The sequence below is a fragment of the Taudactylus pleione genome, unplaced genomic scaffold (genome assembly GCF_031769625.1).
Source record: "Taudactylus pleione unplaced genomic scaffold, aTauple2 ptg000306l, whole genome shotgun sequence".
NCBI lineage: Eukaryota > Metazoa > Chordata > Amphibia > Anura > Myobatrachidae > Taudactylus > Taudactylus pleione.
This window is the reverse complement of record NW_028284707.1, coordinates 10008808-10030720: the sequence shown is the minus strand read 5'-3', so window position 1 is coordinate 10030720 and position 21913 is coordinate 10008808. Positions and strand designations below refer to the sequence as shown.

The window sequence follows — 21913 nt, the reverse complement described above, 5'->3', positions numbered from 1 at the left end:
GGTGAAACTTGCAGGCGGAAAGTACTGTCAGATTTGAGGAAATCAGCCTGACACCCCCCAAAAGATGCTCTGACATGGGCGTTCCCCTATGGTACCCCCGATTTGGCTTGCTGAAGGTATTTGGTGAAATGAAACAAACAAGATGTGCTTTAACTGCAGACTTTCAGATTTAATTTGAGGGTAATTACATCCAAATCGGGTGAACGGAGTAGGAATTACAACAGTTTAAATATGTGCCTCCCACTTTTTAAGGGACCAAAAGTAATGGGACTATCAACTCAAAAGCTATTTCATGGACAGTTGTGGGCTATTACCTCGTTATTTCATTATCGATTAAGCAGGTAAAAGGTCTGGAGTTGATTCTAGGTGTGACATTTGCATTCGGAATCAGTTGCTGTCGACTCTCAATATGAGATCCAAAGAGCTGTCACTATCAGTGAAGCAAGCCATCATTAGGCTGAAAAATCAAAACAAACCCATCAGAGAGATGGCAAAAACATTAGGTGTGGCCAAATCAACTGTTTGGAACATTCTTAAAAAGAAAGAACGTACCGAAGAGCTCAGCAACACCAAAAGACCCGGAAGACCACGGAAAACAGCTGTGGTGGATGACAAAAAAATTATTTCCCTGGTGAAGAAAAACCCCTTCACAACAGTTGGCCAAATCAAGAACACTCTCCAGGAGGTAGGTGTATATGTGTCAAAGTCAACAATCAAGAGAAGACTTCACAAGAGTGAATATAGAGGGGGTTCACCACAAGAAGCAAACCATTGGTGAGCCACAAAAACAGGAAGACCAGATTAGAGTTTGCCAAACAACATCTAAAAAAGCCATTACAGTTCTGGTACAACATCCTATGGACAGATGAGACAAAGATCAGCTTGTACCAGAGTGACGGGAAGAGAAGAGAAGGAAAGGAACTGCTCATGATCCAAAACATACCAACTCATCAGTGAAGCATGGTGGTGGTAGTGTCATGGCGTGGGCATGTATGGCTGCCAATAGAACTGGTTCCCTTGTATTTATTGATGATGTGACTGCTGACAAAAGCAGCAGAATGAATTCTGAAGTGTTTCGGGCAATATTATATGCTCATATTCAGTCAAATACTCCAGAACTCATTGGACGGCGCTTCACAGTGCAGATGGACAATTACCCGAAGCATACTGCAAAAGCAACCAAAGAGTTTTTTAAGGCTAAAAAGTGGAATGTTATGCAATGGCCAAGTCAATCCCCTGACCTGAATCCGATTGAGCATGCATTTCACTTGATGAAGACAAAACTGAAGGGAAAATGCCCCAAGAACAAGCAGGAACTGAAGACATTTGCAGTAGAGGCCTGGCAGAGCATCACCAGGGATGAAACCCAGCGTCTGGTGATGTCTATACGTTCCAGACTTCAGGCTGTAATTGCCTGCAAAGGATTTGCAACAAAGTATTAAAAAGTGAAAGTTAGATTTAGGATTGTTTAGTTTGTCCCATTACTTTTGGCCCCTTAAAAAGTGGGAGGCACATATAGAAACCGTTGTAATTTCTACACCGTTCACCTGATTTGGATGTAATTACTCTCAAATTAAATGTGAAAGTCTGCAGTTAAATCACATCTTGTTTGTTTAATTTCAAAGCCATTGTGGTGGTGAATATATGAAAATTCTGTCAATGTCCCAATATTTATGGACCTGACTGTATATTTCCCCCAGCCAGCCCAGACAATACACTAATCGTTTCACACTATAGCAAGTGAATGCAAATCATTCTATTAGATCTCATTTATTTAAGTGCATATTTATAAGCTTATTACGTGCTGCTTCATTTTTTGTGAATATACATATACACACACACACACATACACATAGTACAATAGAACAGTTCAGTACCCATTTCAGGAAATGAGAGCTTAGCATACATTATATGCCTGCATGCAATGTATACTGAGCAGTATTAGTACTGTGGATAGTGTATTTAGAGCTGTGACAATATTGTATGTATGTAGATGTGCAGTCCTAAACATGGCACAACTGTGGGAATAATATTTCATACAGATGTAACAAAGACACACATTATACATAGAATAATTTCTTTACTAATGTAACCGGATACTCTATTTAGCTCCTCCCCCATCTCCTAATGATTCTGCCACCCACAAAGAGCCAAGGCATTAATAGCAAAGGGAGGAGCACAATGAATAATAAATAGCTGCACCTCACTTAGTGGAGGCAGCCAATGGGGAAGTAAGAATGGGGAGGAGGGCGGAGAGCAGGCCACAGAGCCAGCCCCAGCCCAGTGATCCGTGTGACAGGCAGTAAGGGAGCTGGGGGCGAAATGCGTCAGTGGTAAGTACAATATGGTACCTGGCTGTACACTATGCAACCAGCCACCAAGTTACTATAGCAAGTGCTAGCTTCCCGTAACTCTCATCACATAAAACAATGGCACATGTCTCACAGTGCTCGTGATGGACCTGCTCTGTGACGTTTGTAACTGTGTTTAGTAAGCTGTGTTTTATTGGTTATTAAACAAATCTCAAGTGCACAACTCCAAATTATTAATAATATATATAAATGCAATAAAATTTTGCAATCAATAGAGGTTTTTAGCATAATCATGGCCAAGGTTATGGGCCTACCCACCATATCCAGGTAACCTCTTTTGGGTAGGTCCCTAACATACTAGGGTTCAAATCCAGAGCGCAGGACCCCCCAAACCTGGCCCAGCCAAGCCGCCCCAGGGCCCCACCATAGTAAGAAAAGTGCAGTGTAAAGAGATAGTTAGGAGCAGCTACAGCTGCATATAAAGAATGAAAATAAAAAAGTGTAGTACATATATATTAAACACACACAGTGAAGGGTTAAAAATGTGTTATAAAGGAAAATGTGTTATAATGCGGTGCCCTGAGACAGATTAACCAATGCAATCCAGGGGGACCCACGCCCCAAAAATGAACCAAAGTTGCACTACAGTATATAACTTGTAGGACTTACCTAGAATTGTGCCTAATACAGTGTGCATATACATTACCATACTCCATGCTTTTAAACCATGATTATGCTAAAAACCTATTGATTGCAAAATTTTATTGCATTTATATATATTATTAATAATTTGTAGTTGTGCACCTGAGATTTGTCTGTTTCTGTGCCTGCAATTAGCCTCATCAGGTAGCACCTCCCATCATATATAGAGTCAGGTTGTGCAGTCCAGAAATCTTTCCCATATGTTTTATTGGTTATTAACCAAGTATATGTCAAATGGCATACACTGTCCGTGGAGGACCACGTCTTCATTATTAAGTAACAGGTTCATCCTAACCTGCCGCTATGTAGTATAAAAACTATATCACCTGCTCTTGTTTTTCTATATATCAAATAATTTGATCACAAAGAGAACCAACCAAAATTATGTCTTTCTTTTATTGAAAACTTCTCATTACCTCAACTAGAATCCTCTGTCTGCAAAATCCAAAAAGGAACCTTAATAAAGTGACCTGGATCAGTCATTGGTCGTCATGCAATAAAAATAACATTGTTGTGAATGAATCAAAAGGAAAATGATTTGAAATGATATAAACAAGGAGTAAGTAAAAAGGCAGGAATACAAAATGTACCAAAACAAGTTTGCTGGCAGAAGTGACGTCAGCAGAGAGGTCTATATACAAGTGTGTATATATAGGATCCACTACCAGACTTTATTTATTACCCAAACCTTCCACTTTGCTGGCTGTATCAGCACTATCGCACAGTGTTTCTAGTCTGTACTCTAAGTCACAGGTGTGGAACTATATTTAGGGGGGTGTATTGGGAGCGATTCTCAGCTCAGCGGTGACTGTGCCTTTTGTTGTGAACGTCAATGGCTCTTTTCAGTGCATTGTCTGGAACCAGATCCGATATACTCATGTCAGAATGATCACATCCAACCTTCGGGCACCTATGAAGACGACAGACAATAAAATCAGACTATGGGGGAGATGTACTAAGCCGTGCGTGGAGAAAGATAAAGTGCCAACCATCAAACACAGCCTGTAACAGGACAGTTAGGAGCTGATTGGTTGGTACTTCGGCCTTCATTCAGAGGCGGCCGTACGGTCTACCACCGCACGGCCGCCTCGATGTTTGTCAAGTGCGCATGCGCACGAGGGAGCCGGCTCCTTCGTGCGCATGCGTGAGACCCGCTACGACCGACAGCGCCGGTCGTGGCGGGTCTCTTTCCAAAGGGGGCGAGCTGTCGATGTTGATTGACAGCTCGCCCCGTTTGGAAGGCGGGCCGGGGGGGTGGCAGCCCAAACGGAGGCGTTCCCATGGGAACGTCTACCGTTTGGGGGGAGGCCCCACTGACATCACTAGTGATGTCAGTGGAGAGCTTCCGGCTCTGACAGAGCCAGAAGCTCTCCGGGGCTTACGACAAGTGAGACCCTACCCTAGGGTCTCGTCGTAAGCCCCGTTGGTCGCGATGGTCTCTGGTGTAAACCCACAGCCTAACGACCGAAACAGAGGCGGCCGGTCAGGATGCAAGCGGCCGCCTAGTTTCTGAGCGACCGCTTGCATCCTCCGACCGCCTCTGAATGAGGCCCTTTATCTCTCTCCACTTTATCACTCTCCAAGGCTTAATATCACAGAACAGTTTTGAATACATGAAAGCTATGAATAATTGTATAAAGAACTGTGACATGTTTCCTTACCTTCTGCCACTAGTGACAAATAGAACTACAGTGGGCACTCTAGGACATAGCTCATTCATGCACAATATAAACATCTACAGCATCCCGGCTTCATTCCCAGCTGGTTTAATGAATGAGATTTCCCACAGTACAGGGGTGGTCCTATGAAGAGGGGGCACTAGCCTCGTACCTGGCGCCAGCCTAGCTCTGCCTATTGTGCAAACTGATAGGCCCTGTACTATATACACTGATGAAGACTCTGTGGCCGCTAATTGGGCGTTTCTGGGTGGCAGCAATATGAACGCACACAAGAGATTGGGTCTGTGGGTGTCAGGGTGTAACATGGGCGTGTCGTGGTCTAGTCTGAGATGTGCACATTCACAGTGGACTTTAAATTCAGATGGCTCTCCTGCACTTAGGGCCCGTTACAGAGATGGACGGAACTGCAGAGAAGCACACAGGCGGCTGTGCGATTCCGTCCATCTAAAATTCAAATGGAGCAGGAGGTGTGTGCTGGAAACAGGTACCTCCTTGCTGCATCTGCCATCCCAGCACTGCGACCGAGGACGCAGCACTGGGATCAAAATCGAAACCATTGGTCGCTCCTTTGGCCAGGCTGCAGTAACTGAAGCTTCCCGCAGCCTGACCAGGTCCTGGGCAGCATGTGACGCAGGGAATCTGCTTCCACAGACGCAGAGCCTGGCCTCGTCCCTTTCGCAAAACGAGGATGGCATGCCCCCGTTCTCTGGGAACACTGCCAGGGAAATGCCCCCGCTCCACCTCCCAAACGCGGAAGCCTGTAAATCAGGCTGCGGCTGGGGGGCACTGCGAGCGGAGTCGCCGATGGAGAACTGTTCATGCGCATTACTCTAACAATCGGAGATAATCGCTAACCATCGGGTGTTATCTGCACAGGAGTAATTTCTGGGAACCAGAACATGTGAGAGGGACACACACACAGCTCACTTCTATAAGGAAGCAGCAGATTCATCTTGTGTGTCATAGTGTAACTACACGTGTGTCACTTCTACATTACACCAAGAACAAACGTTACATTTAGGAAGTCACCTGGTGGCCTTGTTCTTCTGATGTCTGTCCTGGATCATCCGTTCTATGGCTTGTCTCTCATACGTGTGACCACACACTTTGTTTTTCACTGGGTTCACCATCTCCATCTGTGACAAGATCACAGCTTAATGCTACAAAACTCACAATAACACGGACACATCAGAGTAGGCGAGAACACGTGGATTCCGAATGATTAGAAGTTTCATTGTATAAGCAACACTACAATCTAATCAGATGATTGGCACTTATATTAGTTACAACATATTGTACCCATCATTTGCGGGGTCTTCCTCCTCTCCTTACATTTACCTCAGCAGCTGCAAATTTCGGCTCCATGGCTAGTTTCCGCTGCTTCTTACCCCTTACTCCCTGCTGTCCCTTCACTCTGTCCCCCGCAGTGGGAGCAGTTGGCAGGGGGAGTGTGTATGTGTCTTCAGTGCAGCAGGGGGTGTGTGTCTATAGGTGTATCCTTTGCCCCAGTGGGAACCGTCAGGAGGGTGTGTGTATGTGTCTCCAGTGCCGCAGGAGGTGTGTGTATGCGTCTCCAGCGCTGCAATGGGAGACGTTGGCAAGGATGGTGTGGGAGTCGTTGGCAAGGGGTTATTGTTTCTCCAGTGCCGCAGTGGGAGTCGTTGGCAGGGTGTGTGTATGTGTACCCAGTGTCGCAGTGGGAGCCGTTGACGGGGGGGGGGGGGGTGTCTCCTGTGCCACAGTGGGAGCCGTTGGCAGGGGGGGGGGGGGGTGTTTCCTATGCCACAATGGGAGCCGTTGGCTGGAGGGGGTATCTCCAGTGCTGCAGTGGGAGCCGTCGGCAGGGGGTGTATGTCTCCTTTGCCGCAGTGGGAGCAGTTGGTGGAGGGGGGGGGTGTCTACTGTGCCACACTGGGAACCATTGGCAGGGGGGGTTTGTCTCCGGTACCGCAGTGGGAGCAGTTGGCAGAATGGGTTGTGTCTCCGGTGCCGCAGTGGGAGTCATTGGCTGGGGGGGGTTTGTCTCCGGTACCGCAGTGGGAGCAGTCGGCAGGGGGTGCGTGTGTCTCCTGTGTTGCAGGGGATCTTGTGTTTATTCGCACTGCGTATGTCCCGTAGCTGTTGTCGGAGTGCTCACATCTACACGCTATTCAGCCCAATGCAACTCATTCGCATCTGCACTTGATGCTAAAGGGGAGTAGATGGGTGGTAATGTGGCGTCCCCATGTTGGCATAGTTTAGTGAAGGCGAGCTGACAAAAATGTGGTCTATGCAGAGTTGTGCGCCAGCAGAGACCGAAAGTAATTACGCCTGACTTCCGTTCAACTCAGAATAGGCCCCACTGGGTATATTTTATTGAAAACCCCAAATGCCCATAATTACAGAGATTTCTATTTTATAAGTATTCTCATATCCACGTCACTGGCTCAGCCTATGGATTCCCACTCGTACCGAGCAAAATAATGGTGCAGTGCTCATACAAGTACAAGTCTGAGTAAGCAATCAGGTCTACAATGTAATGTGTAGTGCCATAAACACAATGCTGGGTACACACTGGCAGATATATTGGACGATCAATTGATCAGCCAATATATTGCATGTGCGCCTGCCAGTGTGTACCAGCGAAATGTCTGTGAACAACGTTGTTCACAGACATATCGCGACGGCTCTGCTGCACAACCGATGGCAGATATATGTGCTCATCGCGCCGTGTGTACGGGCAGACAGACGACCGCCCGTACACTTGCTGCAGAGGCCAAGGGGAAGGGGGGCGCGACGTGGATGTGGGGAAGGGTCTTTACAGTAAGTTCAGTGATACAAGTGAAAATGCTGTCACAAAAATGCTGTGGGTATTAATAATAAAACAGTGATGTCTGCTAATTACACAGTAATATATCAGACATGTAATCCAGGTACTGAGACGACCACTTTCATCTGCTCTGATGTAGGGTTTCATAGTGCGATTATCCTGGCACTTTACCCGTACCACTCTGACATCAAGGGTTTAATTTGATGGATTGTTTTCCGGCCAACCTAAATAACTATAAAATAATATGGATAATGACACTGTTTTGTGACCGCTGCTTGCATTGTCCTCTTATAAAATAATAGTTTTTTTAAGCCATATCTGTATACATAATCAGTAACCCCGGAGTGAGGGCTTGTTCACACTACAGGGCTGTACAGTATGTCTTGACCTCACTGATGACGTGCACAGTACCCCTGGTAATCAGTGAACCCGCATGCCGGTGTACCTCCCTGCCACAAGAATTGCAGCATGTAGTGTTCCTGGTGCTGTGCATATTACCATGTGCTAGTAGGGAAACATTAGAGGTGTTGTGACATCAGGATTAATGATAAAAATACTGTCTCTATATTCAGTACTGTACGTACTGTATCTAGCAGTTTTATCCTGTAAAATCTTTAAAGCTGTGGGTAACAGAACAGTTCTGAGATGAATACACATAAAACAAGCAGAAAGTATTATACCTGTGTTATAGGACAAGTGAAATTCGCACTGCTCTGGGTGACCGCTATCTCTTCATCTTCATCTTCCAAATCTTTGTCTGCAGAGCCTGAGGAAACCCCCACTAGGAGACAAAGAGAAACGGTAAGGATTTTACAGGGGGTTATCATTGTAGGCTTACAATTTAAGCAGGTGAATCTATACGCACTGCGTGTGGGCATTCTAATATTAAGGGAGAATTTGCCTAGTACATATTTTATACCGACAAGCCTCTAGAGCTTAGAGACCGTTTACTAAACGGTGCAGGAAATCACCATACTTCACTGATCAGGCGCTTCCCTGAGTCCTGTCATCATCAGCCGTGTTCTACAGCAGTGCAGTAGGAAGAGAGTGGAGTTACATTGTTCCTTAAATGGTGTAAAGGATAATTGAAAACCTAAAGTTTATTTTGTATGGAGTTGTCCAAGGCATGACGACAAAAATATATTCTTACTAGTCTTTGGTGAGGTGCTCCCGAACTGGACGAGTCCCCATGGGGAGTCCGGCACTGCGCTCCGCTCTCTAATGAGTATATGGAGAAGCAGGACAGCTGGAGCATTTGAGGAGACCTGCTGGGAGGCCTCACCAAAACAAGGAATAACTTTATATTTTATCTTATCTGCGTAATCTCTAGCCAAATCTGAGTTTTGGACTGAAGTGATTAAACAACATATTCTGTAAAATAAACATAGCTTTAAACGGCATTCAAAAAAAATAGCAATAGTGTACTTTCATAGACTGGAAGTATAAATTTACAGACTTGGAAATGGAACAGCACGTTATTATTCAATACAACTATGATAAAAAAATAAAAATAAATTTATCATCTTAAAATGACAGCTGAAAATAAAATACTTTTTTTAAACTTAAAAATAAAATTTTAAATGTTTTACTTGAAAAATATATATTTTTTTAAAATATATAACCACTGACATTTCAAAACCACTTTAAAAAAAATAAAAAATATATATATATATATTAACATTTTGAAGATAAAAAAATATATCTTTAAAGTATAAATCATTTTTTATTAAAATATAGTACCTTAATATTGGGCCATGTTGCGCAATTTTTATAGTTACTTTAAAGTGAATGTTGACATATACAAAAAATGCAAACCACCAATGATGCATTACAAAGATGGCAAGAAGTATCTGTGACGCCAGTGTGCTATAGATTAATTATCCCTATAAGAAAATCTGAGAAATAACAAAGCTGCTTAATAATAATAATAATAATAATAATAATAATAATACATCTTATTTCACGTCCATGTTAGTTATGAGCTATGTGAGTCCTATGGACTCGTATTTTCGTTGTGATAAAGAATTCATAGTAAAATAGTATTTCTACTGGAACAAACCGTTCCCAAAATGAGCGGATTAAACTACACCTGGAAAAGAGGGTGGGATGTAGTTAAAATGTAAATATTTTATGCAACTTTACTGCTAAATAATTTGTTAAAATTATGATCTTCACACAGGCAGTTCATATCGCTTTTATACCTAAATTCCAGGTCTGACCCGGAGGTTGGAACAGGGTTCCAAACCGGATCAGACCCGGAAATTAGCCGGCGCCGACCCAGGATATTGCCGAGTTGGCGCCGTTCACAGCGGAGCAGGGTCTGCAGTGACACGGCTCTTCCAGCGCGGAAGTGGACGCTTGGAGATGACGTCAGCTCCAGGTCAACGTGACCCATATCATGACGTTTACACTGCATTGTTTCACGGGTCATTCCCGTGTTAAACCCTGCAAGTTACCTGGGTTGGATTGGCGGGTCACTCGACCCGGCAATCCAACCCTGTCCCCTTTTACATCAAGGAGCTACCCGGGTTAACCCTGCAATAACCCGGGTTTTAGCTCTGGTGTAAAAGGGGTATCAGTGAATCCCTGTTATACACGAATGCGATTGTATTCTGGTGTGTCGTCAGGTCAGCATTTCCCTTTCAATGTAATGTGCCCATAAATAAGCCTCTAAGCTTCAGAGTGACACTTTTAGGGTAAAAAAATTGGGAAACCTGTGGTTATCTATATTAGTAAATCTATCTAGTTTTCTGAAAAATAATTAATACAATTTTTAAAGCTTTTTTTTTAACTTCACAAGTAGTTTCCCAATAGCCAATCTGCAGTATGGAAAACTTTGCCATAAGTTACAATATATGAATATAATGTGCATAGCATGAGAATAAACCATTAGATCGCTATGCCATTTGAAAAGTGTATGATTGACCAATAAAAACTGAAATACTTTCTTCAAAAGAGAGTAGACAGATGAGTGATAAAGCTGGGAAATGTTTTGTCATTTCCTAGAAGACTTTCATAGATAAAACACATCTTACAACTCTTCTACTGGAAAAGTTAAGCAACTTTCTGTGCTATGTCATAGTGACCTGTGTGATTACACACATTGTCATCTGTCAGAAACTCTACAGGTATTGTGCTACATCCTACAGACACCAAATCTTGCAAATTACTTAAAATTAATGCAAATATCTAACTGACCTTTCAATTCAGATTACTTTAATTGGCAATTAAATGGACAAGAATAATCTCACAATTTTATGGGATGATTCTCCACCAAAACATGCCAACAGATTTAATTCTCCATAAATCTGCATACACTGCTAGGCCATAAAACAAAGTACTGGCCAAATTATTCCTGGAAAATGTTAAGGGTGCGCAATGTAGACAAATGCCCACCTGCACCAGTTATTTCATGTAAATAGTACATGAACCCTGATTTATACACCAGTTTCCCAAACCTGAACAACCTTGATAGAAAGATTACTACTGTATCATCTGGTCCTGTGCTCTAAATACATTAATGATTAAAATCTCAAAAGGTTATTGTTTCCATATCAAAACCGTAATCCAACTTTATTTCTGCAAGGAAATTTCCTTGACGATGAGTGAAATACAGTATTATGTTAGATATGATCTTAAATGAGAATGTTGCAATTTACAGCTGATTCTGAAGCCTCAGGTTATTCCCCTCTAGAGCTGGGTTCACACTATGTGATACATTGCATGATATGTCGTTCCAACGCGGATCAGAACGACATATTGTGCGATGACAGTGTGTACGCCCGATCGCGCATTCCCGCGGGTCATTCATCACGCCGTCCCATCTACTGTGCTGGACCGCAGATGGGCCATGTTTCTAAATGCAGAATGGAAACGATACATCACGCCAGTGTACATAACATCGTGCAGTGTGTACGGATGGCGCAATGTTTCGTTACATCACGTCATCCCGACGGTTGGGTGCACCCAGCTTCAATTGCATTAAATTATAATGTTACAATGGTCTTCTCGGATGAGTGTAACGGGAAGGTGGACACAGGACTATGCTCTCATGTGATGATTACGGAATCGGTAGGATTTACCGCCGGACGCATGTCCAGCAGATGGAATCCCGACACTAGCATCCCATCAGCAGTGGAAATTCCGATCGTCCTCAGGTAAGTATTAGCTAACCTAATTCTACCCCCTAACCCCAAAACCTCCCTTAGGGGTGCCTAACCCTAACTTCCCCGACAGTACCTAACCCTAATCCCCCCCTCTAAGTGCCTAAACCTAACCCCCCCTTCCTCTAGCCTAAACCTAACCTCCCGGGAGGATGCCTAAGCCTAAGTCCCCCCCGAGAACCCTAAACCCTGCGGCTATCCGCACTCGGCGCCCCTTTGATTGGGATGCCGGGCTCCCGACGTATGTCTAATGACAAGCGTCGGCATATAGGCGCCTGTCTTTAGACCCTTGCCGGGATATGACAGTCGGAAAGCCGGCTGTCGGGATTAGGTCCCCCGGCTTCCCGACTGCATACCGATGATTACAAATCCTGTTTTATTAGTCACTTTCACATTGCTTTGATTTGAACAGTTCTCATCGTCCAGGATTTTACTTTGCAGAAATAAAACTGGATTATGGTTTTAATATGGAACTAATAGAAAGTGTGAATGTAATTATGGGCCTAATTCAGAGTAATTCAAAAGTACTTCCGATGTTCTTGCAGTTGAGCGATTATTTGCCACTGCACATGCACGAAAGCCATATATCATCTCACTTGCTCATACGCTCCACTATACTACTGACATATGATCTGCCATAGTATATCATGCTGGCCGCATGTTTTTTTTTCATTTATGCTGTATAATGATATCCATGAAATAATAAAGTACACCTGGACCATCGCACCGATCAGTCTGATAGTTTGCCAATGGTTGCCTCACACAAACTTTTTTTTTTATTACTAGATCTTGCGCAATGATTTGTCGGCCACCCACAGATAAAAAATATTTTGACAATTAGAATATAGACGACTGCACTGTACAGTAAAAATGGATGTGTGCGGCCAAGTACCAGGCGATTTAGTGCTGCTCCCTCCTGGGGTGTAGAAGAGGCTCAGGACTGAGGGCACTACACTCAAGAGCTCATTTGGACCTGCTCGCAAGATGCGGCAGCTCGCTGGCAAAAAGGGGCCGGATATTCAAATTCCACGCTCGCACCGCGTGGCGTAAGGACACCCTCTATGTCTTAGCGAGCTGCGGCACTGAGCGCTTGCTAGTGTATAAAGACGCCCCCTTTCCCCTCGCAACGCACCTCATCTCCTGGAGTTATAGGATTAATCGGTAACATCGAGAGCCATCGGAGCTGCACGCAGCCCTTGAGGTAGCCCTACCCCGCCGCAAGCACTGCGATCACTGCTGGCTGAAATACATGCAGGTGACGTGTACAATGACGCCACTTTGCTAATTATGCACGCCCTTTAAACAGCGTTTTGTTGGCCTGACACGCCTGCGTTCGCAACACCACTCCCCCGTTTCCCCTGTAACCACCCACAAATGGCGCTGTCACTCAAAGCAGCCCTCTGGCTTTGTGCTACGAGCGCACGATTCCCCATCGTAGTGACTGGCTTACGCATGCGCACTGCGACTTATACGCATGCGCACTGAGCAACAATCGCCAGGTAGCGAGCGATTGCGCCTTAGCGAATGGGTCTGAATCAGGTCCTCAGCCTTAGCAGACCAGCTATGATACTGGCTTCCTCCATACATGGCAGCAGCTCTTGCTGTACAGAAAGCGGCCATAAAAAGAGTACATTGTATAAACGATGCAGTAGATTTAATGCTCCAGGGTCAAGAGGGGCCGATTTTTAGTCGGACAATCTCTGTGAATGGACGTGTTTTGGCACACCGTGCCTACACAGATGGGAGTTTACACAGGTCACGTACGAGACATAAAGGAAATTTCTACTTCAAAAATCATCTCAACTCTTTGCATTAAGAGCCTGTGTTATATTTTAAAGAAAACCTATGAGAAAGAGCTATAATTTAACTTGTCAACCTATGTTGAAAACTGAACAGATACACAGCTACAGATTGTTTTGTTTTACAGTGTCACGTATGGGCCATTTCTCTGTCACATTCTGAGTAGGGCTGAACTTGGCCGGATCTGTCCTTCAGCAAAACTGGGCGTTTCCATCACATGGCTCCGCCCTACCTTGTGGGAGTGTCATGAGCGTGTATCAAAAACGTATTCTTTATGTTACAGGTATACTGTATATTATGTTTATGTCAGCCACTAGCTGCATGCATTCTACTGAGAGTTAGATACAAGATGGGAACGTGTCGCCTGCATGCAGGGAAGGTAACATTTTGCTGGGTCCCACCACTATTTTATAGGGATGCAGCCTGACCGTTCATTAGGTCGTCATAAAGACCCTAGATAACGTACTGACAGCTAGGACCCGCGATGGCTGCTGTAGTCTGCGGAATATGTGTGCGCTATATAAATAACTGGTAATAATAATAATAGTCTAGCGGCATCTGGCATTACGGCCATTCCTGCACCAGAATATAGCACTGGCTTATCTCATGCTGATCAACAGAATAAACATGAGACACTATAAATATACCCTATACACGCTATAACTTGTATACCTTACTCATCAAACACAGAAATGATGACTAGCCTGAGCTAATTCTGTGCTTGACTGTGAACGATCCTGTTCATTGACATAACAGGGGTGGCCCTCTGAGTCACAACGCTGCTCCAGATGAGTAACTGGCACTCTCACACCGCCTTTATTGCAGGTATGAGGACACTCTGCTTCCCACACAGGCACGCTATTATTACTCCTAGCTACCGTCCACACCCAGAGGTATTGCTCACAGCAATGTCAACAATCTGACACTAGCGGCCTCCTTGCTCGGTATTGATAACTCTAAATGTATTGATCATGCACCCAGCTAAAATAGATATTTCCCTACAGGCTTGGGATCAGCCAACCCATGAAATGACTGGTGAGGCTGCCATCAGGGGTGGTTTGAGAGAGGAAGGAGACAGTGGGGATCATTCAGACCCGCTCGCGAGCAAAGTTCGCTCGCAAGCGGGTCGATGTTGTGAGAATGCGCACGACGGAGGGAGCTACGTCGTGCGCCTGCGCGAGACCCGGCGAGCGACGAGAAATACGTCGCTCGGGGTCTCGCACCAAAGGGGGCGTGCTGTCGATGGTGACTGACAGCACGCCCCCTTTGATGGGCGTGCCGGGGGCGTGGCGGCCAGACGGAGGCGTTCCCATGGGAACGCCTACCGTCTGAGTCCGGCCCCGCTGACATCAGTAATGATGTCAGTGGGAGTGACTTTGGCTCTGATAGAGCCAAAATCACTCCTGGGCTTGCGGCAGCGAGACTTCACCGCAAGGGTCTTGTCGCAAGCCCGATGGTCTTGACCATCACCATGGACGCTCGCATAAGCTGTGGGTGGTAACGCACAGCTATGCGAGCGTCCATAAGGCCGCACCACATTTAAATAGGACGGCCCTGATTCAGAGCAAGCGTTCTGCTCAGAGCGTTCAGCTCTGAATCAGGGCCAGTGTGCATTGTGCCTGAGTCTACTGTGCATGCCCAGGTCTCCGGGAGCATGGCACCTGCACCATGTACACGGTGACTTCTCTACTGTGCAAATCTCCGGGAAAATGGCAGCCACGGCATCTTCCCTTTGATTTCTGCTGCAGCGACAAAACGGGACTCCGAAGAGGGGACTATAATTATATAGGTGCAGGGTGTGCGTTGTAGGGTCATGTGACCGCACTTCCTGCACCTATTGTAGATATACCAATGGCTGTCATACACCTTACAATCTCATTCTAACAACATGACCTCTGACATTGCAAATCCTTCAACAGAAAAGAATAAATGCATTCACAGATGTTTACCGGCGCTGATTGGAAGATTGGCGAACTAGAGGTCCCAGCAGACCTTTTCAAACTTATTTGTCAAACGCAGACTGTATATGTTGTGGATTCCCTCCTGTTAAGTAAATACAAAGTGAATTTTCCTGCCTAGAGGGTAATATATGGAGCCATATAGGGGGAGATGTGCGAGGAAAGGGGGAGTGATACAGACACAGGTTAATATTACTAGTGATCAGCGGATTAGGCCAGGGGTAACATGGGAAGTCCGGGTGATACAACTACCTGTAACCATGACGACCAAAATAGCGCCTTTGTCACTAGGGCAGCACCTCTGTGTCTTTCCTCTGAAATCTCTTCCCACCTGCCTAGAAGAGGACTGTCCAGTGAAAGAAGAGCCTAATAATACAAGCAGACAATTTAAAGTGAGCCTGTCCCTTACATACAGTGGAAGCATCCATCCAACCATAGATGTGAAAGCAGCCAATCAAGTCACTTGAAACCAGTCCCTTAGGACTATAAACCAGACCTCATTAATAGTAGTCAGGCAGTGCCGCAATGAGGTCACTGGTTGTCCAGCAAACTCACAGGCAGATAACTTCACTGTGTAGCAAAACAGCCTAGTGAGGCAAAATGGTTTATATCTGCCTGACTATACTTTCCATGGATATATATGCTTGCCTATTTCATATTCAAGCCTTGAGCTACATATACGTCTTTATATTGTATATATCAGGTACTTATTATTGAATGTCTCGTTGATTTTGTTTGTATTGCTGACCTGTTGTGAAGTTTTGTATGTAGAAAGGGCGTCTATGGATGCACACCACGTTTTGTTTATTGTATATCACTCACTACGGTACAGGCCTGCCCTAGTCACTCAGTGTAGTGCAGAACACAGTGAGTACGGTCCACACTACACAGTTACAAACACATCGCCGTCGACGCTGAGGCGATGTGTGTGTTTCAGCAGCCAATGAGAGTAAGACAGACTCTCATTGGCTGCTGCGCCCACTGCCAGAGACGGGCTGGAGCTCACACATGAGCTCCGCCTTCCGGCTCCCGCAGTGGGCGATGGGAGAGACGTCATGACGTCTCTCCAATAGTACCTAGCGGGAGTACGGAAGAGCAGACAGTGGAGGGTGCGGCAGGAGCGGGGATTCAGGTGAGTGTTTTGTATGTGTATGTCATGTCTTTGTCTGTTTTATACTACTGGCCGGGGGCACTGAATAGGGAGGACCACTAAGGGGGCACGGCATAGGGCTATCACTACTGGGAGCATTGTATAAGGAGGACCACTACTGGTGGCACTGCACACTGGGGGTACTGTATAAGGGGCACTACTGGGGCCACTGCAAAGGGGAGACTGTATAAGGGGCACAGTATAAGGGTGCACTACTGGGGGTACTTCATAAGGGGCACTGTATAAGGGTGCACTACTGGGGCACTGTATAAAGGGCACTGCAGTGCTACTGGGGACATTGCATAAGGGGCACTACTACAGTGGGCATTGCAAGAGGGGCACGACTACTCGGGGCATTAAGGTGCATATGTAATGGAAACGAATGTTCCCAGAGTGATGAGAAAGGGGTGTGTGTCATGTTGACATGCCACATTTTGCAGTGGCCACGCCCCTTGTGGCTTGAGACCATGCCCATTTTTTTGTTGCGTGCAAATGGGGAAGGGGTGGTTGGCTCCATTTTGCTCTGGGCTCCAAATACCCTAGCTACGCCACTGCTCTATTTACTCCATAAGAAAGCCCCTGTGAAAACTCTGTATAATGTACCATGCTGCGAAAAGCAGAAATATCCTCCCACTCATGGAAATACTGTAAAGGGGGAAAAATAAACTAAACTGTTTTTCCTGATGAGTCAAAAGGACAAGAAAAAAATAAAATAAAACAAAACCGGTATTTATTTTTCAACCCAATTTCGGCATCTCTCATACATGTGTAAGACAGCATACCCCAACAGGAGAGAGCAAATCACTTCTCACACGGATGTTCCCTGTGCTACCTAGGTGGAGCCGGTTCTAGACTTAATGAGCTCACACATGTAACTATATCATGACAGTTCTTTCACCAGTCCAGACATTGTGTCCATCATTTGTTGTAAGCCTCATTTCATACATGACTTCAGCTTCCATTATGTGAACGCATTATATCAGACACATTCTGTGACATTTCCTAGGCAAAAGATACAGTCAGTGATCTTTCTCAATAGAGTTATGTGAATGAAGACCTACATCTAATACATGCAGTAGGATGACAAATTCAGTTTTTTAAAATACGCTAGTACAGTGCCATGGCACCCTTGCAGGGGGCCACAGATTACTTATGGTCCATGTAACATGATAAAACCAGAGCTGGGGACAAATAGAAGTGCACCCCCACATAACTGAACCTAAGAATGATATATAAGCACAATTCACTTGATTAAATTTGTGTTCCTGAATTCCATAATAGGATAAGGGTGGCGAGATATAAAAAATGCTGATACTCTAGGGCACCATGATTCAAAAAAGTTTGTGAACCACTGAGCTACTACATAAAGAGCCCCTGCCACAGTAGGTGCTAAATACTAGTAATGTAACTCGTACTAGTGTGGAACAACGAGTCTCAAGCAAATATTTTTTGTCTATTAAAATCTGCTCCACGCACTGGTCACCCCAGCATTCTGTACCCCTGGACAGCTGCCCGGTTAGGTCTTGCTTTGAGCCAGCTCTGTACCTAGAGCTAGCATAAAAAGAAATTACGAGCTATTGAAACCGAAAGAAAGGAACCATTTACTGGCACATACACACTGCTCATCTATCCAAATGGACAAATGTTAACTTCATCTCAAAGGTGTAAATTCCGCAAATTTGTCTCCTGAAAGAAAAGTTGCTGATGTGAACATTCCGATGATCTAATCTAAGTAGGTTAAATCTACATAGGTGTCTATTTGGAATGGGTATGAAATACCGCCGGACGCATGGCCGGCGGTTCGATTCCCGTCAGCGGCAGCCCGACAGGAGCAGAGTGTGACGCAGCAGAAGCCCGACAGCGCTGGAAATCCCGATTGTGGATAGGTAAGTATCCACTAACCTAACCTAACCCTCCTTAGGGGTGCCTAACCCTAACTTTCCCCCCAAGTGCCTAACCCTAATCCCCCCTCTAAGTGCCTAACCCTAACCACCCCCTTCCCCGCTACCTAAACCTAAGTCCCCCGGGGGGGTGCCTAACCCTAAGTCCCCCCCGGGGGTGCCTAACCCTCCCTCCCCCTAGCCTAACCCTAACCCTAAGTCCCCCCCGGGAGCCCTAAACCTAACCCTCCCCCCCGCGGCTGTCCGCTCGCGGCGCCCGGCATCACTACGATCGTGATGCCGGGCGCCGGTCTTCTGGCGTCCGGGAAATGCGGGCGTCTACATCTAGACGCTCGGCATTTCACCCTTGCCGGGATAAGACAGTCAGGAAGCCGGCTTCCCGATTGCTTCCCGTCTATTTATTATAGAGCTGCGGTAATTAACATTCCGCTTACTACAGCAATACAGAACCTTGTAACGCTGCAATTTAACTAATGCTGCTGGCGAAGAGAAGGAAGTGCTTGGTGCATGTTTGGTTAACGTCTGGGTAACGGCATTAGCTTGCGGTGATATCTCCTGAAGGTCGCTATTGGTGTAAGGAGTGTGGTCACATCAACTAGGGATGTGCAGGCTCGGATTAGTTCGGATTTTTCCCGCCAAAAATCGGGTCTCAGAAAGAGGCAAAAAGTCATCTTTCATGGACAAATTTCATCATTCCTGGACAAAAGTCCATGAAAGATGATGTTTGTCCATGAAAGATGACATTTTGCCGCTTTCTGAGACCCGATTTTTGGCGGGAAAATCCGAACTAATCTGAGCCTGCACATCCCTAGTTTCAACCACATTAACAGGCCCCAACGATACTAAAGATACCTGGCTGCTTGGTACAATGGGTCAAACAACCGGATCTTTCCCAATTTGGCCACCCACACGGTTAAGAGCAGCAGATTCGGCTAGTTTGAACAGCGAAAAGTCACAATAAAAAGGAGACAATTTGCACATAATGGGGCTTATTCTGAGGTGGGAGCAAAGCAAAAAAAAAAAAAGCAAGTAATTGTGCATCTTGGCAAAACAGTGTTACACTGCAAAGGGGGCAGATGTGACATGTGCAGAGAGATTTATTGTGCATACACACGGTACAATAAAAATGCACAATATGAACTATAATCGATCATATCGTTATCATTTATATCGAGCATTTTTTGGTACCTTCCAACCCATAAACGACCAGCAATGCGTGGGCATGTGTGGACTATAACGATATCGACCATCACCCGTGCATGCCAGGTTACATAGGGACCCACGATCGTGGATCGCGGGTCGCTGGCCCGTCGTTGGTGGGTTTGTGGTGTGCTGGATGATTGATATCAATCATCCAGCACTCCGGGAAGGTGCAGGGAGATCGTTCAGTGATATCGTTATCATAGACTATCGCCCCCCCGTGTGTATGCACCATTAGATTTGAGAGGGGCATGTTCTAGCTTATATCTAAATTGCAGTATAAAAATAAAATTGCCCAGCATTTGTGGGATACATGCAAAAGCAGCCAGTAATTACCCGGCATGCACAAATAATAAATGTATTTGCACCCCTTGCATTGCAGCATGGTTTGCACCAGGTGCACAGTAACAAGCTACTGCCCATTTTTCTATGTTTACTACAAAGGATGAAAAACAACAACAAAATGCAAAACATAAATGAGATGGGAAGAACGGAAGCCAGGGATGTCATGTTTTCCTGGGCACAGCCATATGCAGCATTCTGTGTCTCCTGCACTTGGCACAACACGTGTGACTAAGACAGGGACCATTTGCTAGCAGCAGGAAGGGCGGAATAATGAGATGGAGCCGCATCTGCTACAATTCCTCAAAGAGTTTCATCAATGAGATTTCATTCTTGACATTTGTGATTTCCAAATCTGCGGGGAGACCAGGCGCACTTGTAGGATGTCATTAATTAGATATACATAACCCATTAATGCATGAATGAAAAGCGGATCTCAGGCGCAGAGACTGCTCTGCAAGTTTCTTGTGTCCACTGGAGGGAAAAAAGGTGGCATGGGAGAAGTTGCTGGCAGCGGACATTGGGCAGCACTTTTGTGAGCTGTATCTATAATTAATATGTATGTGCCCCGTGCCTCGGTGACCTCACTATCCCTCAGTGAACGGTGATCTTGCATGGTCATGAATATTGGTTGCACTTCTTGGTTATGGTGTAAGTGGTACAGCCGCAGACTGCAGGGTCCTTGGTAACAGGGAGGCAATCGGGAAGCCGACTGCCTAAATACCGGCAGCCGGCTTCCCAACTGTCTTATCCCGGCAAGGGTGAAATGCCGGGCGTCTAGATGTAGACGCCCGCATTTCCCCGACGCCGGGAGACCGGCATCACGATCGTAGTGATGCTGGGCGCCGCGAGCAGACAGCCGCGGGGGGGGGGGGGGGGAGGGTAAGGTTTAGGGCTCCCGGGGGGGACTTAGGTTTAGGCAGCGGGAAAGGGGGTGGTTAGGGTTAGGCACTTAGAGGGGGGATTAGGGTTAGGCACTTGGGGGGGAAGTTAGGGTTAGGCACCCATAAAGAGGGTTAGGGTTAGGCTAGGGGGAGGGAGGGTTAGGGTTAGGCACCCCCGGGGGGGACTTAGGGTTAGGCACCCCCCCGGGGGACTTAGGTTTAGGCAGCGGGGAAGGGGGTGGTTAGGGTTAGGCACTTAGAGGGGGGATTAGGGTTAGGCACTTGGGGGGGGAAGTTAGGGTTAGGCACCCATAAGGAGGGTTAGGGTTAGGTTAGTGGATACTTACCTATCCACAATCGGGATTTCCAGCGCTGTCGGGCTTCCGCTGCGTCGCACTCTGCTCCTGTCGGGCTGCCGCTGACGGGAATCGGCCGGCGGAATTTCATACCAATTCCTTGGTAACATGACTGATGTCTGATCATCTGCTGTGTTACTGGGCTCTGTATGGATCAGACACCAGTTTGTGGCAGGTCGACAGCTAGGACACCGACAGCTGTACAAGTAACATTGGGGGCGCATTGTGCAATCACACAGGACCAGGCTAATGGCTAATGGAAATAAATGTTTATACGTAGCTATCTGCAGCCTTGTCCTCGTCTCCTCCCGGCCATCATCAGGGCACGATTGCACCCACACTATACTAAGTGCAAGTGATATACAGGTTGAGCCTGCCATATCCAAATATTTCGAAATACGGAATTATTTTAGCATGACTGGGAAAATGAAACCTTTGATTTTTGATGATTCAATGTACACAAACTTTGTCTAAGGCACACATTATTAAAAATATTGTATAAAATTACCTTCAGGCTGTGTGTATAAGGTGTATATGAGGCATAAATTAATTTCATTTCTGTACACAAACTTTGCTTGAGCCACAAAATTATTGAAAATATTGTATAAAATTACCTGCAGGCTGTGTGTATAAGGTGTATATAACACATAAATGCAT

At 45.7% G+C, this 21913-nt stretch overlaps 1 protein-coding gene across 1 annotated transcript in view; it reads right to left on the bottom strand.

Moving 5' to 3' along the window:
• Nucleotides 1-3391: 3391 nt before the first annotated feature.
• NSMCE2 (NSE2 SUMO ligase component of SMC5/6 complex) overlaps nucleotides 3392-21913 on the bottom strand; it is a 263255-nt gene continuing 244733 nt past the window's right edge. The window contains exons 5-7 of the mRNA XM_088442265.1: nucleotides 8183-8283; nucleotides 5723-5829; nucleotides 3392-3924 (exon numbers count right to left, since the gene is read on the bottom strand). Of these exons, the coding sequence (XP_088298391.1) occupies nucleotides 3813-3924; nucleotides 5723-5829; nucleotides 8183-8283 (320 nt within the window). The 3' untranslated portion in view covers nucleotides 3392-3812. The remainder of the gene's footprint in view (nucleotides 3925-5722; nucleotides 5830-8182; nucleotides 8284-21913) is intronic.